The following is an 18,496-nucleotide window of genomic DNA, read 5'->3' on the forward strand; positions in this document are numbered from 1 at the left end:
TGTCGCTTCACAGATCTGAATGTACATTTTCTTGTCATTTTATAAAAATGTAAATAGAAAAAAATGATGCACGGTGTGAGTTTTTCCACAGTTTTGACTTGTTTTTTATGTGACTCAAAAGCAGAGATACTTGTCCTTGTTCCTCTTTTCAGCACTACCACCTGGACTATCTATACTGTCCCTTTAGCGTTTTTTTGTGTGTTTTTTTTAGTTCAGAAAGCTATTCCTGGACGACCATACCATATCCTACAACCCCCCCCCCTCCTCCTTTTTTTTCTCTCTCTCTCCAGTGGTGCTCAGCTGAGGTTTCTCTGCATTGTGGTGGAGAGCAGCAGCAGGAGGAGAGGGAGAGGAGCTGCTGTAGCCCGGACTCGGGAGCTCTCGGAGAGGGAAGACGTGACCCAAATATGTCTGGTAGCTAGCTAGCCTTAGCCCACGAAATTGGGCTAGAACTGCAGCTTTCCTCTGCAATAACTTCACTGTGATGCCAAAGCCAGGCAGGCTTTACAGTGAGAGAAGAGGAAGTAGACTGTGGGGGCCTTGGATTATTGATGCACTATAGCAAACATCTGAGAAAGCTGCTCACAGCTATAACAGGGGGGGTGAGAAAAGGGAAGTGTTGAAGGAGACCGATGTTTGTCTGTCTGTGGAATCACCTGTGTGTTTGAAACCAACGTGGCCGTTTGTGTTCGGACATCCTGGGCCGCGGGGCAGGGCAGTGGGCGCGGTGTCAGTTGGACATGGGAAAGTGGGTTAAATTCCAGGCATTCTCTTACATCTGAAGCCGCACTGTTTCTGGTTTGTCTTTACAACTTATCTTACATCTTGTGTGTGTGTGAGAGAGTCCTTTGCCAAGCCCACTGGCTATGGAAAAACAATTTAACTGGATTTAATTTGTTGCCCCCCCCCTCCTCCTCCTCCTTCCTTTTCGTTCCTTCCCCTCACGTTTTTTTCTTTTTTCTTTTGTGTGCGCCTCTGAGAGGTTGGGAATTCATCTTGTTTAGTAACTCGATGCCCAGTCTGAGCTCACTTTGCAAGTTAGACAGGCGAGTTTTTTTGGCAGCTTTAAGACCTCCAGTCATGTCTGGATTGTCCCTGGAGTTTGCTCACCATATGTGATGCTTAAAAAAAACCAGGTAGTGTGTTCATCTTATTAGGAAAAAGTTTTACATGGACACGTAAAAACAAATAACTTTTCTTCAAAATATGATTTGAAGCTGTCAGTCACTTCTTTCTTCATTTCTCTGCCAACTTTGTCTTTTATTGTATCTGTCTCAGCGCCATGCTCCAAAGGGTTAAAAAGGCACAATGAAACCAGTTGCCTAGAGCCCTGACCACTTTTTCCATTCTTGCTGGAAAGTTTCCAGCGCTATTTATATGAAACCTCAGGCCTGACAATCAAGAAACCCACTTGGCCAGGATAAAGTATTATCCATTATCCTGAAGTTCTGTTTCAATCAAATCAGTGCCTGAAAACATCTGAAATGGCAGACACACAGTGGAATCTGTGGTCCATCTCTGTTCTGTAGGCAACATGTACAAGCAGGCAGAGGCCTACACAAGTGAAATCAATCCATATGACCTAACTACTGTTGTGTAGCCAAAGAAAACACTACATCTAATCTGTGCAGAGCCTGATGAATGATTTGCTGCAGTGAATGTTCCAACTCTTATTTTAGAGCAAATCTCTGAAGAGAAACAGAAACTTGTCTTTTATCCATATTCAGAGGGAATGGCATTCACTCTTGGCTGAGATGTTGACATATTTTGATAACATTATTACTGTTATTATTTGTAGAAGAAGTAGTTGGATGCTGGAAGGCATCACTGTTGAGTTTGGCTGCTGCCTACAGGGTTTATGTAATTTTGCATGGGTGAGTAGTTTTAGTCCAAAACTACTACAAGAAAGCATTAAAAAAAATCAGTTTTATTAACACAACTTTACATTACTCTTCAGCAATATACTATCAAATTCTCCTACAAGTACAGCTGGCTGTACATCACATGTAAATCAGCAGTAAAAAGCTCACAGCTTTCCCTTTTATTCATTTGATTTCAACACACTTTAATCTATTGGGTTTTAATGTCAAATAAGATTAACACTTTTCTATTAGCTCATGTTCAAAGTAATCTGAGGTATATTTTGGGCGACTTTAATCAATTGAAATTATAGGTGTTATATATTCAAAGGTTCTTTTCACAACCAAAAAACTACTATTAAGAATACTTTAATTACAATAATTATGACATTTTTACTGCAAGTGCATTATTTTGCTAGTGGTCAATTCTTAATAAAATGAATAATTAAACATGAAAAACAATGAAAAATAGCAAAACTGACAATAACTGTAATACAATGTACCCAAGTATACACTATACATGTTCATGTGTTTTACGATGAATATACCATACCGGTAAACCGACACTAGGAAATTTACTTTTTAAATAATTTAAAAAAACATAAAGCTAAAGATGATATTAAAGGGCAACGCCGCTGATTTTTCTACAGGTCAATTTACTCATCACAGACTATTCAGCCTGTGAAAGCTGTCTTTTGTCTTTTGTTTCCTCGAGAGAAAACAACCCTGATGATATCATTGTGATGTCTTCAGGTTATTGTTTGTCAGTAATGTACAAATGTATTAGAGAAGGTTACTGATAGGAGATGTGTGGGTTGATTTCTGGGAAGTCTGCTCCTTCAAATGTCACCATTTAATTTAAAGTCTGTATCTTGTGGTCGTGGATCACCCAACTTCATAAAAGTTGAATAGTAAATTGATGGAGTAGCTTCCCTTTTAATGGCTGTCACAGTTTACCAATACAATATCAAAAACTAAAGAACAACTCTATTGTGATAGGCTATAGAGAGAAACGTGTGTGTACAGATGTTAAACACACATACAGCACTCTGAAATGATTTTTTATTCTTAAAAAAACAAAACAAAAAAAAACCCGTTTGGACCTGAGTTTCACGTGTGCGTGCGTGGCCACGCGCAGCCTCTCGCGCGCTCTCTCCCTCCTGTCCGCGTGTCTCACCTCAACACTCAGCCGGCAGACGCATCCATGGAGAGCTCGTGCGGCAGTCCTCTGCCTCGCTACTTCCTAAAGCACATTTTAACATGACATGAGAAGCAGAACCCGAAGCTCACCGGTTCTACTGAGCAGCCCTCACAGCATCCCGGCGGTACCAATTCCTAACTTTCATTTCTTCTTGTCATTCCCTCTGAAAACCGCTCCCTCTACTTTTTCATCTGTTCCCGGGAGATAAATCCATTCCCTGGGAATTTGAGGTGGTTGCTCAATTTTTTTTTTACTTTCTTTTTTTTTTTTTTTTTATCACTTCGGGATCCGCATGGATGTGGCAGCGGTAGAGGGGATGTCTCTGCCGGGTATCCGACTCCGGAATCGGCCGACGCAAGTGATGCCGAGCCAGAAGAAGGTCAAAGCCAGGCGGAAAAAGCGAAAGGAGTTGGTTTTAATCCAGATATGCTTGTTCTGCGGCTTGCTCCTGCTCGTCAAGGGCTTTTCCTTCTTAGCGGAAAATGCAGGTGAGGATTTTAACCAGAAGGAGAGCAGAATCCTCCAGGAGTTACAGCCTCTTGTTTGTTTTATCAGTGTTGCTTCATGTTTGCCTCTGTTACATTACAGCTGTTAACTGTTTTTGTCCTCAAACAGCTGGATCCTACTATTTACACATACATTAACACGTCTGAAAAAGTCTTGTGTAATATTTTAAAGCATATTTCTCTTATTTGAAGCTAAATGTTCCTCTAATATTCCTAACAAGATTAATACTTCTCAAATTCTAATGGAACTATTTAATGGATCAGTATCATTGTGCAGTAAAGTAATATTCCTATGAGAAATAAGACTTTACGTCTGTAATATCCATTCAAAATCTGTATTGTATATAGCTATTAATCATGTTAAGTGTTTCTGGTTGTCATCAAACATAACAAATGCTTCATGTGTTACAAGATAAGTCCTATCTAAAAACATTGCATGTTGTTATCTAATAATAATCTGACAACACCAAAATATATCTCTAATCTATCTGAAAAAATCCTCCTGTTGCCCAAATTAGATTAGATGAAAGCTGATATGGTGCATCAGGGCGTCAAGGTGTCTGCACTGTCATACAGGTATACACGGTGGGGCTATAACGGGAAGTCACCTGAGCTTTAACTATGGGAAACTATTCTGGGTGGAAGGGGATGAAGAGCCTCCAGCATGTTCAGGTGTTTTAACAGCAGAGCGGTGAAATCAGGGCAATGAGCCCCAGGGTATAGACCTACACCTCTCCAGGTTACTGCAAAAATGTGTTACACAGTGTGTCTCTCTTTTAAAAGGACTTCCTAACAGCAGATATATGCATCCCTTGACTCTCTGTCGACATGTTCCTCTCCTTTTCTATCTGTTTGACTGTTCTCCCCAACACTCCACATGATGACTGAGTCAGCGGCAACCAAAGTGAGATGTATTTATCACTTTCCACAGACAGAAGGCCCCGCATGAATATTCATACACTCATGATTTGTGCATCATCATTTGGACTCTATTTCTTCCCTTCTTCTTCTTCTTCTTCTTGTTTCCTCCCTGCTGCGTGTCTTGGTTACATAGAAACGCAACAGTGCTGCTCTCTGCATGTGCTCCAAATTAGAGAGGAACACGAGATGACGCCGGGGCGTTTAATGCATTTCCCCTTGTCCCCATTGTGTTCTGCTTAACTCTTAATCAGCTTGCCAGAATATCAATTAAAGTTGATTATTTATGATGCGCTTAATGAAGTTCTGCTAAATTGAGCTTGATGCCGGTGCTGGAAGCGGAGCACTCGAATGCAACGCCTCCTCCTCTTCCTCCTCCTCCTCCTCCTCCTCCTCCTCCTCCTCGCAGTGGCACATTAATCATTCCCACACTCCTCTTCTTCCTCCGTGTGCAAGATAGCAAAAGATAGAGAGAGAGAGAGGGAAATAGAGAGAGAGAGGGAATGGCAACGTGCTGGCACGCAAAGCCCTCATCCACTACTGCCGCTGCTGTTGCTGCTGTGTGTGGTGTAGTGAAGGTGAGGCCAGGTGAGAAGTTCAGCCGTGCCCCCGAGGACTATTGAATAACTGGGGTTTTTTAATTCTATTTGAATCCCCCCCACCCCACCGCCCCCCCCTTAGGCCAGACTTGTGGTTGGCAGGGGTGGAGAGGGCAGAGTGCTCCTGCTGGGCTCTGTGAAGTATGAAATGAATTCATTGGTGTTGCTGCTGCTGCACTCATGAAGAATGTGCAGATGTAGCCACAGTGGGAGCCCCACTTTGTTGCGCTGTGCTGTTGCCGTTGCTGTTGCTTAACCACCCCACCACCCTCCCTTCTTCCTCCTCCTCCTCCTCCTCCCTTCTCCCAAGAGGATTTTTGTTTTGGAAAAATCATGAAATTCCCTTCAATGTATGAATCGGAGGCGGGGGGGGGGGGGGGGGGGGGTGAAGGGTGAAGGGAGGGAGAGACACCAAACTGACACATCTGTGGTGCACTCCTCCAGCTGTTCACGACTCCACGGTTACATAAAGAATCAGACTTTAATGTGACGGAGAAGCTAAACCTGCTCAATAAGACAACAAACAGCGTGAAACGCACTCTGCTACCTGAAAGACTTGAGAGACACAATCATGAAACTCAGACTTAGAAACACAATTAAAGGCCCAGTTTATGGCAGTGCTGAAATATCTGCACTGTCTTTCTTTAAGAAAGCTAGTCCAAAAAAGACATCTCAGACAATCTGCTCTTACTTATATTACGATAAGCCTTCATGACCCTGCACTGTACATTAAAAAGTCACTTTGCATTAGAACTGTTACCAAACCTCTTTGCTCAGTGCTTTTGTGGCTTTGACCGAAATGTGTCGCGGTAGCAATAATCATCTAAAGTTTAATGCTTAGTCAGATTTATATTCTCCTTTATAGCCACTTCATACTGTCCAATATCAGGTGAAAGTCAGTAATAACGAGGAAAATGTCATTAGTTAATAAGGTTGGCCGACGTAGAGTTTCCGCAGCCAAAGACCCATCCGATCCCACCGTGCGACCGCTGCTACGACCCACGTTTACGACCTAAACGGTCGGATTGTGGCGTAAAATGACACACAAGATAGTGTCAAGTTAGTGTAATGTTACTGCTAAAAAAACACACCTTTACCTTATAATTACTTTGCAAAGTAAACAACCAGCTATACAGTCTACTCCTACTTATTTGATGGTTGTTGGTTCGTAACTTTAAATCTTAAATTGTGGACCTGGACTTAATTGGAACCATCTCACACAGTGTGACAGGCCGTGAACTTTTAAGATTGTTATTATTGCAAAGTTTCCAAGTGCTTATGTTCCTCAAAATAATGAAAAAAGTATGGTTTTGGTATCACATCACAGCTCTACTGAAACTTCCCTTGAATCTATTTTTCTGACTGTGCCCGAACATCTTCCAGGTTTCGACGTCTCCAGCCCCATCACAGAGGACCGGGAGAGGTGGGGAGGCAGGAGGTTACTGCAGGAAATGGACAACAGCAGCCTGGAGGAAATGGAGAGTGAAGAATCTATGAACTGCACTGCTCCAGGTAAGACGGAGACAGGATGAAAGAAAGAGGACACCCAAGTGTTCTTCGTTATCCCCCCTTCTTCCTTCCCTCATCTCGCCTCCCTTTTCCAGAACAGAGGGAGAGAGATGGAGAGAAGAAGAAAAAGTGGGCAACAAACGATCACCCCACATGTTCTGCCCTTTGGTTTTTTCTTCTTAATGTGGGGTAACCCAGATTGGGAGGTCAGATGATTTCCCGTGAGCGCAGGATACAGCAAGCGGTGACATTACGGCTGCCTCAGCTTTTTTTTTTTCACTGTCGGCCTCCATCGGATTTTTTTAGAAACCTGCAGGTTTCATTCTCACTCCTTCTCTCTCCCGTCTCGCACCAACTCTCTCCTCTCTCTTCATCACGCTCCCATCTCCTTCCTCATCTGCGTCCCCCCCTCGTGTTTTTTTTTCCCCCCCACGGTGGCCGCATCTCAGAAAGAAAAAAAAAAAATCCCAGTTTCCATGGCGACCTCTTATCTTATCATCAACGAGCGACTTCTGTTTGAGGCGAGGATAGCGTGTGAGGATGCTGGAGGCATTTATTTATTTCATTTAAGTTTAAAAAATCACTCGGAAACAGGTTAAAGGATCAAAACAGACCATGTGTGATCCTAAAAAAAACAAAAAAAAAAGCTTCATATTATCTCAAAACCACGCTTTGTGGTGTAATCCAGCTCTTTTCCCATTGGACGAATCCTTACGCATGCATGGACTCTCACCATCACCAATGCCTGTCGCTATTTTTAGAAGCAGATGGAAGGAAATGTGTTCAGTGCTGTTATAATTGATGTGTACAAGGTAGGATGGAGAGAGGTGACGCAGCTTCAGATAACGCTCTTCTTACCTTGACCGGGAGATGATTGAAGGGTGGAGGGAGGGCGGGGGGGGCGGTTCTCCCGTGAGCTCGTTAAGCAAAATGGACGTCATCAATCTCCTTTCTTTCGCCCCCACCCCCCCCCCCCCTCCCAAGGTCGCCGCCGTCTTCTATAAAGAGATCCTAGGCCAAAGTTCAACTTATTCTCTCCTCTTGCTTATTATACAGCCGCTGACCTTTTCCTCTCATGCTAAATTTAAAGCACACACCGCCGGTGGCTTCAGCCCATGATTTCTCTCCAGAGGACTGCGAGGTTTTTTTGCTAAATAACCTCTATTTTCTGAAAGTCTTGGCCCACTCCGGTGCTTTGTGCTCTCGTCCCTGGTAGGAGAAGCATAAAAAACGTACCCTTGCGGGGAGTTAGTGAGTCATGCCTCATCTGACCTTTTGAGAGGAAGAGAATTTGCATGTTTTCAAAAGGTGGCGGATGTGTGTGAAGGGAAGGATGTACTGTAGAGTGAGAGCAGGTGTGTGTTTTGTATGTTATGTGCGGGACTGAAAGCGGCAGGTTTAAAAAAAAAAAAAAAAAAATTGTATTCAGTGTATGAAATGTCAGAGAAGAGTGGAAAATGTGAGACCATGTTGCTCATTTTGTCCAACTAACAGTCCAAAGGATTTTTTTTATTTAAAATGATGGATATGACTTTAAAAAAGGAAGACATAAGGACATAAAACAGGTAATGTTACAGTGTTTTTACAGAGATCCTGGAAATGATGCTTAGTTTTGTTCTCATTTTAGTTTGGTCAACTTTACTCTTATTTTTGTAATTCGGACCATCATATCTGTCAGTTATCAGTTTCTTTTACTCATGGGAATATGGACCGTGCCACAACCAAGTCCAAAGGAGCAAACAAGCCAAACAAGCCACATTACAGAAACTAATTTATTTATAAATTGATCTCATACGACATCTGACAACTAGCTACAAAAATCAAACAGTTTAAATATTCCCTCCAAAATGTGCATAAAGTCGTAAGAATACTGGTTTGAATGAACGTTTTTTGTCTGAGATATTATTTTCCACAGAGAAAGTTAATTTACCATGTTAAAAATTCTTACAATTATATAAACGTTCTCCCTAAAAGAAAAAAAACTGAATATATAAAAAATGCAAAAGTTAAACTGTTGAACACAAGATGTCTCCTACTAAAGTTCACTCTCAGTGTTTGTGTACTGGACACTTCACGTTCCCACATCACACTTGTATAAGTTGAATACTGGACCACGATTGGCCAACTAGTTGTGATGTCACAAATCATGCTCATAAGTGCATGGCTTCAACTCAGACTTAAGGTGAGCACAGAGCAACTTTCCACTTTCAGAAGATGAAGGTCAAAACATCCTTATGGTTAATCTCTGTACATACATCATTGTGCACAGTGAGGATCAAACAAGCACAAGCACATTTTTTGGGTGGAGATGGGACTGTAAACTATTATTAACTTTGATTGACTTACAGATGAATTGAATAGTTACTGTGTTTACTTAATAGATTCCCCAAATGGAGAGCAATTACACAAGAGCGTGTACAACAGATTGTGTGTGTGTGTGTGTGTGTGTGTGTGTGTTACTCCAAAGCTTGCCAGCCACAGAGTGAGCACAAGCTGGGTCGTTTGAAGGACTTGCGGCCAGCAGGGGCCGAGCCCAGATTCTTGTAGGGTCCGGGACATCCTTCCCCAGGAGAACAATTTAAAAACTCTAAACTCTAAATGGAGCATTTTCAGTCAGTTTCTCTTAAATGTGATGATCTACAGTACACACCAACAAAACAACACATTCTGCACAATTGACTACTTGTAAATGAACCGAAGCGAGAAAACACCACTAACAACATCGAGGGAACAACTGAGATGTCAAATGATGAAAATTGAAAACATTTGGTCACACTGAGACAACACAGAGCTTTAAGCACTTACGCTTTGAGCCATTTCAAATGAAGTGACGCACAGTCCCCTTAATGATACTGATTGATTCTGTCTGATAATTGATCCCAAAATGTCAATCACATGTTGCTTCCTTAATCTACATATAGAAAAGAAGAAAAAAATTACCATTTATCCTGTAGGGCCAAAACATGACGACTAAGGTCTTATAAATGGCATTACATCAGTGTCGTGGGTTATCCAATCACAAGTGGACAGCTGTTAGGCTGCTGTTCACACCTTGCATCAACATGTGATTCCACATGTGTCTCAAGTGACCAATTGTGATCGGATCTCAATTCCTCGCTCTATATGCAATTAAACACGTACATCATTTCTGTTTGCAGAGACCAAATTCATTGTTGTTTTTTAAGCTTCAGGAGAACCGGGGGTCCGTGTAACCCTGCGTCAAAAGCTGTGTTCAGCTTGTTAGATAACAGGATATACAAATATACAATGTATTGCGTGCCCCCTCACGAAAATCAAATGCCTGTCCTATTGATTTGCTCTAGTGCCAGGTCTGAACATATAAATATAACAAATCTAGTTATATACAGCTTCGTCTCCCGATTGAGAGACACTGTGCGCATTTGTGCATTCATTTATGCATTAATGTCTTCGATTATTTAAAATCTCCTGACATGCCGACAGGATCGGTCAGGATCTAATGTTAATTCATATTCTGTGTTCTTGTACGCACACACAAAAAAATCTGCTGTTTCACACATACACACATACACACACACACACACACACACACACACACACACACACACACTCCAGATTCATACTGTGAACTTATAGTAAAGCAGCAGTCCTCCTGATCAATCCTGAGCTCATTATGTGGAGCAGCGCAGCAAAACTAAAAGCTGTAGTTATCAACGTGACAGCACAGAGGAAACTATTCACGGAAAAACAGAATTAAATGTTTATCTTCTGAAATATATTATTTAGATAAACAAGCAAAAAATCAAGTTATTTTTTTGGTTTTGGGGTAATTTTCATTCCAATTGGCAATTTGAAGACCTTAATGGTTTAGGGGAACGAGAAAAATGGTAAGTGAGTTTGTTTTTGTAAAATCACATGGAAAAAGGAAAAGCACAATAACGCATTTGTTTATCCTGTTATTGAAAAGTTGAACACAACTTTAGATGGATGGTACATGGACTGGGAGGCAGAAATGCAATTCCTAGTGTCTAGTCTGAGGAAAGAGGACACCAGTTGTGTAGGTGGCACAGACCACCTCTGAATGTTGTCTGAGTGATTGGATCTCAATAGGTCTTGGGTACATTCACACCTGTACTTAGAGCTGTCCACTTGTGATTGGATCTCCCAAGAGGCATGTAAATGCCAGGTGTAAACAGGACTTCCATTACCTCTCAGCCTACTCTTGCAGAATAATCCATTGTCATACAGGGTTTCAGTACATTACTTGTCTATCACTCCTCTCTTCACTGATTAATTGACTCCGTTAGTCTCCTTTCTTTCTCCTCTCCTCTCTCAGGCTGAGTTTAGAAAAGAAAAATACCATTAATCCTGCCCTGCCAAAACATAAGGACTAGGTTACTCTTGTAGCATAATCTCATCACTCTGCTTCTGTCCTCCTCTCCTCTCTATTCTCTCTTCTCTATAGGGATGATTAATGATCTCAAAGCTTGTGCATATTGTCAGTATTACACACTCTGTTTCCTTTTCTCCTCAGGTTTTGCTCCAAGTATATATGTTATCCTCGTGGCTGTCATGTCTCTTTCTGTTCAACTCATCTGTCTTAGGAGTTTGATGGGGGACGCATTAGACTGTAGCGTCTCGGCTTAAGTTTATCAGATCTATAAATTACTTCTCCATGGTCCAGAGCGGCCAGTAACTCCTGCTCAGTGGACACTACAGCCAAGTGACTAAGCTGTTCCTGAACCATTGTGCTTCTAAGCCATGTATGCAGTTGGCGAGAGGCACTGAAAGATCTTTTACAGCTGCGGCTGCTGACAGGGATAGTCAAAGCCAGCTGAAAGACAGCCTTTAGTATGGGGAACATATCACCATCCAGGAGTGAAAAGATGCTTTGGATATTAGGGATTGCGTCTTTATCTTTCCTGGCCAAGAACCTGTTTGCGACCATGATCTCTTCTGGCAGTAGGTTGATGTTGTAATGTGTGGCAAGGTGTCTCAGCAATTCTTCAATTCTTGGATCACATGTCTGCTTGCCTGTCATCAGTTGTGCTCCAACTGCTAAGAACCTACTCTTAAGATCTTGCAGCATTCTGTCCAGGACTGGAAAGAACAATCTCTGCCTGAGATGATCTGATGGTCTGAGCTTGTGCCACAAGATGATTTAACTACATACTCATCCATACTTTTCTGCTTCCTAGTACTGTGTTCCTCAATTCCTAGTCCATCACATATGACCTTTGTCCTATCAACTCTGAGGTCCAAGAATCTTTGAGCGGGTCATGCACTACAGTTTTAAATCGTACTGCTTGAGCCAACACTCCCTTTTCAAATACTTGTGCAGGCCCTGTGTAACCAAAAGCAGATTTTGGAACATCACTAGCGTGTCAATAGTGGCAAATCTGCTTTGACTGCAGTCCCGTGGCTAAGGGTGTTGAGATGTTCTGAAGGGTCTGGATCACAGTAGGGATGTTTTCCAGGATGGCTTTGACGGACTCAACCTGGCATGCCCAGCGAGTCTTGGACAACTGGACAAGAACTCCCTCCTAGCCTTCCAGCCAAGCTGTTTTTTCAAAGCTTTCAATTTGTCATGATTGATTAGTGGCGTGTTAAAGATAGAGTTGATGCTCTCCAGCAGATCAAACATAATGTGCTTTGGGGACAGCTTTTGCCAGTGTGGCAAAGGAACAGATTTAGTTTATGGGTATTGCAATTGACATAAATCGCTTCAGGATGTTTTTGTCTAAAGTGAGTTTGAACACCCCCTACTGCCCCGCTCATAACAGGGGTTACATCATATGCTTGAGCAACACATGAGATGCTCCAATCCATGTTTGACAAGCGCCTCTACGGTGTCAGTAATGGTGTTGGCATCAAATACATCAAACTTGCAAAATCCAAGCAATTGCTTGCATGCCTTGTGAAGTCACATACCAAACACGTATAGAGCAAATACCTCTGAATGAACCAACCCCTTGCTTCATCTACTTTGATTGAATACATTTGTGCTGCTTCGATCTCTGAAGTGATGACTGCTGTTACAACTTTGGATCATCTCGTTTTGGGGTGATGGTGAGACGTAGGTGGTATGTGATGGAGGTTTGTAGTAGATATGTAGCTGCATGCTTTTCATGATATTACCTTGGTTATAACTTATCTTCTCATTGTGACCACGAACAGCAATCCTGTTTTCCCAGAAAGGTTGTCACTGCCACTATTCATTGAAAGTATTCCTAGGTTCAACAGTCCCACCGATATTTGCTGCTTGCAGCTGCTTTGTTACATCGCCATGCACTCGAGTAGCTTTACAACTCTTCCAGGACGTCATTAACCCTCCTGTTGTCCTCGAGTCAAGGAAGGACAGGAGGAAAGGAGGAGGAAGGGAGGAAAGAAAGAAGGAAGGAAGGGAGGAAAGGAGTAAGGAGGGAGGGAGGAAAGGAGGATGGAAGGAAAGGAAAGGAGGAAGGAAGGAAGGAGAGAAGGAATGGAGGAAGGAAGGAAGGGAGAAAGAAGGAATGAAAGGAGGGAGGGAGGAAGAAGGAAGGAAAGGAGGGAGGAAGGAAGGAAGGAGGGGAGGAAGGAGAGAAGGAAGGGAGGAAGGAAAGGAAGGAAGGAGGGAGGGAGGAAAGAAGGAAGAAAAGGGGATGGAGGAAGGGAGGGAGGAAAGAATGAAGGAAAGAAGGAAGGAGGGAAAGGAGTAAGAAGGAAGGAAGGAAGAAAGGAGTAAGGAGGGAGGGAGGAAGGAAGGAAAGAAATGAGTAAGGGGGAGGAAGGAAGGAAGGAAGGAAGGAAGGAAAGGAGTAAGGAGGGAGGGAGGAAAGAAAGGAGGAAGGAAGGATGGAAAGAAGTGAAGCAAGAAAAGAAGGAACAGTCAAAAGAGACGGGGTCAATTTGACCCGGGAGGATGACAGGGGGTTAAGGCCTTATGTACTGTATGGTGGAACTCTCATGTTCCCTGAAGGAATGTAATGCTCTTTTCCAGTTAGTATACCCTGTACTCATGAGGGAATCTTTTTGGTCTCATAGTTGTTTTGGTTTGTATAAAGCCTGCACACAAAGCAGAATGCTGCATTAATCCGTACAGAGTACTCCAGCCATTCGACCATTTGAAACCAGCTCTGTCGGAATGCTCATTTTTTGTAGGCCAAACTGACTGTGTGGGAAACCGAAATTCTTCACTTGCATTGGCCTTGTTTGTGCGGTCCCATAGTCGAGGGCTTCGGCAATGTGTGTATCTGTACCAGAGGTCTCTTAGCTAGTCTCTCTTTTATCTCTCCTGTCTCTTTTCTCTCTGAATTCAGTTTCCTCTTGTAGCTCTCTCTCTCTCATCTCTCCCTCCTGTGTTCTTCCTGGCTCATCTGTATTTGGAGATAAAACAAGAGTGCTACATCAACACCCAAGTTCATAAGCTCTCACTATGGCAAATTATGTAGGTGAATTACATGTGCCAACCTGCATTCATTTGTATCAGTCTTAGATATCGTCACAGTAGCTGCTAATATAAAATGATCTTATGTACTGTAGTTGCTTAAAGCATCTGACCTAAGCCATAATCTACCTCTTTAATCAATCAGTCAATCAATCTTTATTTACATAGCGCCAAATCACAACAAAAGTTATCTAAAGGCACTTTTCACATAGAGCAGGTCTAGACTGTACTCTGTACCAACCTCAAGTTCCTGACTGGAGTTTTCTGTAATTTTTTTGAAGAAAGAGGAAACTTTACTACTATAAGCTGACAGTAATCAATGGTGGTGAAACATCAGCCTCAATGCCATTAGACTCAAACAGCACTCCTTTACCAATACCATTGCTATCACAGCTGATTGGCTAGCTAGCCAACCAGAGGGATAGCTATGGTAACTAGCTCTTGGTAGACAGCTACCTTGCACAGTACTGTTAATTGCACCTTATTTTAATATATTTGTAAAAGGGAATGATACTTTAAAAGGATATTCAAAATGATATGCAGTTAACTCTACGCTTGGGAATATACTATAGGCATAGTTTGCTTTGCAAGATAGCGGTCTACCAACAGCTAGTTACCATAGTCAGTCAATTATGATAGCAATAATCAGTGCAGTGGGTTGATAATAAAAATGGGCATTACAAGGTTTATAAGGCCCATGGCTGTGAACGCTCCTGAGCACAAGCCTGGTTGATGAGGAAGTATCCCAACATGAGCTCTGTGTACTGGGAGGATGCAGCACGGAGGAGGCACTCGCTGATTGTAGCCTGAAATTAGAGGCCTGCTGATCGAGTGCTGGAAAGATGAGGGCGAGAGACTCAGACAGAAAGAGAGGGAGAGAGAAAGGCCCTCATTTGCTAATTTTCCCCTCCGAGCCACACATGAAACAAGCCATCATACCCATCATTACGTCTCCCTCCTTGATTTTAATTGTGAGGACCCCGCTGCTTCTGTTGATTTCAGACACTTGTTTAGTTCTCCCCCCCCCTCACCCCTCACCCCTCTCCGTCACTGTCATCTTTCACTCAAAGGGGAAATGGGGTGAAGCGCAGGCTGCGGCTGGTAATGACGGTTAGGAATGGTTGCATCTTAGTAACTTTGTCACTTTCAGTCATTATTTCCTCTGCCTCTGCCCTTCTGAGGTTTACAATTGGCTGAAAATGTCAAAGAGAGTTTCCTGGCTCAGAGAGAGGTGGCGGGTTCACATACTGTGTGTGTTAGTGTGTGTGCGTGTGTATGTGGAGATGAACACAGGCAGCTCATTCCCATCTCATACAAAAAGAGCCTTTTTCTTGTTCTGCTCTTGACCTTCCTTTTATCATGGAAAACTAATTTAATATCCAAGGTGGCATGAGACTTGATGATATCCTGTGCTTAGGATGGAAAAATAAGTAAAAAAAAAACATTGGTTTTGAAAATGTGTGAGCAACAGGCAGATAAGTCATTCTGTAGCTTTCATCTGCAGTAGAGCTGATGCGAATGTACTTTAAAACATAGAGCCATGCACACACATACCCACACACACTCTTTCTCCATCCTCTTTCTCGGGGTGGATGAAACAATCGATCTCATCTTGATTCTTTTCTCCTATGATTCTGAATTGATTCTCAAATCTCTTAACCTGATTTTCTAAATGTTTAAATAATCCCCTTAGTGAGATGATAGTGAAGTATATTGTGAACTTTCTACACTTATGTTAGCGCAGCGGAGCAGCAAACTCCAGTAGCTGACCAACACACTGCAGCATTAAACAACTTAAACCAACTATGAGGTGAAGATAATAACTCGGTTCTCAGTCTGTCTGACTGCTAAAACGTCTTGTACAGGAAAGGTTTTTCCCTCAGAGTTAAGCTTTCAGCAGAGAGGCTGCTCTCCACCGCTGGAGACATAATGCTTATAACAACACAGCAGAGCAGTCCACCTCCCCCTCATATTGTCATACTCATACAGGCAGGGGGGCTGTAAGATGCTTTCAAATGAATTAATTCATTAATTAATGCAATTTTTTTTTACTTTTTAAACTAAAAGGCCTGTGGAGCATTTATCTTACTTGTCAGTTATGTTTCATATTGTATTTCAATGGTTTGGCGCACAGCACTCGGAGCAAGATAGTGAAAATGATAATGATAATACAAGTAATAAAGATAATACATTTTATTTATAAAGCGCTTTAATTCAAACGTGAGTCAACTCTGAATCAAATCGGACACCTGAGTATTGGAATCAAATAGAATCATGAGATTCTCAAAGATTCACATCTCTACTTCTCTCACTTTGGTGTGAATACACACATCGCATCACGTCCCAGTGCGTTCTCTTCTTTCAGTCGCTCTCTCAAACACATTTGCAGCTGGTTAACGTAACCCTCCTGAGCCGCTCTGTGTACAGTAACACTTGCTGTGTGATTAGACAGATAGAGGACCGGGTACCCCCGCACACGTGACTGCTCTCTCTCTCCAGGGGTCTTTCCCCGGAGGCTGTCCTCCTCCGTTATTAAAGATCCTTCTCTGCTCCGCTCAGCTCGGCTCAGCTCCGACGCAACACTCCATTTTAGGAAAAAGAGGCCGGTATGACTTAATCAGGGCTTCCCTGTGAGAAATGTGGCGGACGCGCACGCATGCGTGTGGCTGCAAGTTGAGCTGAGCCTCATTAAGAATAGTATTGATTAATGCGCGGGTGCTGGTCTCAGGTTTCTGCGGTGAGTGGGAGTGTGTGTGCGTGTGTTTGTTTTCTGCAGCCTCCTGGCTCCCACGCACGTGCCCGAGACTGTGAGCACAGATCTACACAGTAAAGCTGTTGAATTAATCAAATCAGAATAAATGATCCCTCCTTTAATACCTCGACAATAGCCCTCCGCTAATCAAATGCAAAAATTGACCCGGGGAGTGCCCGGAATGATTTCCTCTGAGAAATCAATTCTTCCATATTACAATATTAGCTCTGAGTGGGCTGCTGCTTGCCTTTCCCAACACAATGACAATATTAGCAAATGCAGATAGAGGCAAAGTTCTTTCATAACTGCCTAACGTACAGATTGGCAAAGTCATCTTGTTGTGTTATTGCTCGGGCAGGAGCTCCGTGCTCAGGGGAATAAGACCAATCCATCACAGCAATTAGCTCAGCGAGTGCAAGTTTCCCCTCTACATCAGCCCCCACTGATTCTGCGCCTGTTTCACCCTCGCTCTCTTTAGTCTTCTCTGTTTGGAACATTTACCCAACATTGTTTCTGTTTGTCTCTCGCTGCTGTTTTCCCCTCTCGTCTTTTATTCTCTCTTCTCTTCCTTTCTCTCTTTTCTCTCGTCTCTTCCTACACGCAGAGGAGACACTTCCAGCTTCCTCCCGCTCAATTGTAGAGCTCAGTTTGTTTGCCAGCAGCAAAAGTGGCCTCGACACACCTTTTAAAGATTCATCCCGCCGGTGTGACGGCGAGCGGAGTAGAGGTTGTTTCTTGAGTGCCGCCAACGTCCTCTGCTCCTCTGTTGCTGTTGCTTTTGCCACGAGAGTTTGAGATGAACACGCCGGCTCCCACACGAAGCGCCGCTCTGAAACGGCATGCTGAGTAAGCAGTTAAACTCCTCACGGTGTGGCAGGGGAATTCGGCGTGTCTAAAGTTGTCACCAATTTTGGCATTTCTTCCTCCTTAAAGATTTCTTTGGGCTTTTCATACCTTTTTCTGTTGATAGTACAGAGTTCAGGTTTAATCTAATGGTGCAGCCTCGGTTGAAAAGGAGAAAAAAAAGCAGTAACCATGAGTATGATAGCGTGAGGTAAAGATGCTGTTACTTCCTCTGCCCTTTCATGACTAAGCCAGCCAACGGGCGTGCTGCTCAGAAACATGTAAAAGGTTAAAGTGCAAGGGGAAATGTGATGAAATGTCTGACGTGCTTCATTGATACCGATATTTCCCTCCGTGAATCGGCTCTTCAGCTGGGAGGCTTTGATGATGATTGACAGATTCGCAGCTCCCGAATGGTATAGACCAGGCACTTGCTTCGAGAACCGCAGAGGGATAGGCGTGTAAACACTGTAGCAGAAGTATTGTCTTAATCGGAGTGACAGAAGTAGCTACATCATTTAATCACATGTAAACATAACTGATGTATGTAGCTCGGATTACCAAAGTCTGCCAATGAAAGCTACTTCTATAAAGTTATGGTATGCTTTTTGTCATGGAAACACCAACTTTGGCTAAAAGATGAAGACATTACAGTACATTTCTGGGTCTCTACTGGAATATTTTTGTGTGGTTTACAATTTCAAAAAACTAGTAATTTATCTCATACCCGTCCTTAATACTGTCTGAAAGAAGCCCTTCTAGCTCCCGTCTCTTTAAGTCATGCCCACCCATGAGCCTGCTCAATTCTGATTGGTTAGCTTCTTGAAGGTGTGTCCGAGCTGACTTCCGAAAGCTATGTACAACATATATGTGTTCGAGCCGAAATCCGCAAACAACACATGGA

General features: G+C 42.8%; 1 protein-coding gene across 1 annotated transcript in view; it reads left to right on the forward strand.

The window, feature by feature from the left end:
- The first annotated feature begins 3,352 nt into the window (after positions 1-3,352).
- The window catches only part of LOC133991830 (sodium/potassium/calcium exchanger 3-like), a 58,176-nt gene continuing 43,032 nt past the window's right edge, over positions 3,353-18,496 (forward strand). The window contains exons 1-2 of the mRNA XM_062430407.1: positions 3,353-3,548; positions 6,467-6,595. Of these exons, the coding sequence (XP_062286391.1) occupies positions 3,353-3,548; positions 6,467-6,595 (325 nt within the window). The remainder of the gene's footprint in view (positions 3,549-6,466; positions 6,596-18,496) is intronic.

Source organism: Scomber scombrus, chromosome 2, assembly GCF_963691925.1.
Source record: "Scomber scombrus chromosome 2, fScoSco1.1, whole genome shotgun sequence".
Classification (NCBI taxonomy): domain Eukaryota; kingdom Metazoa; phylum Chordata; class Actinopteri; order Scombriformes; family Scombridae; genus Scomber; species Scomber scombrus.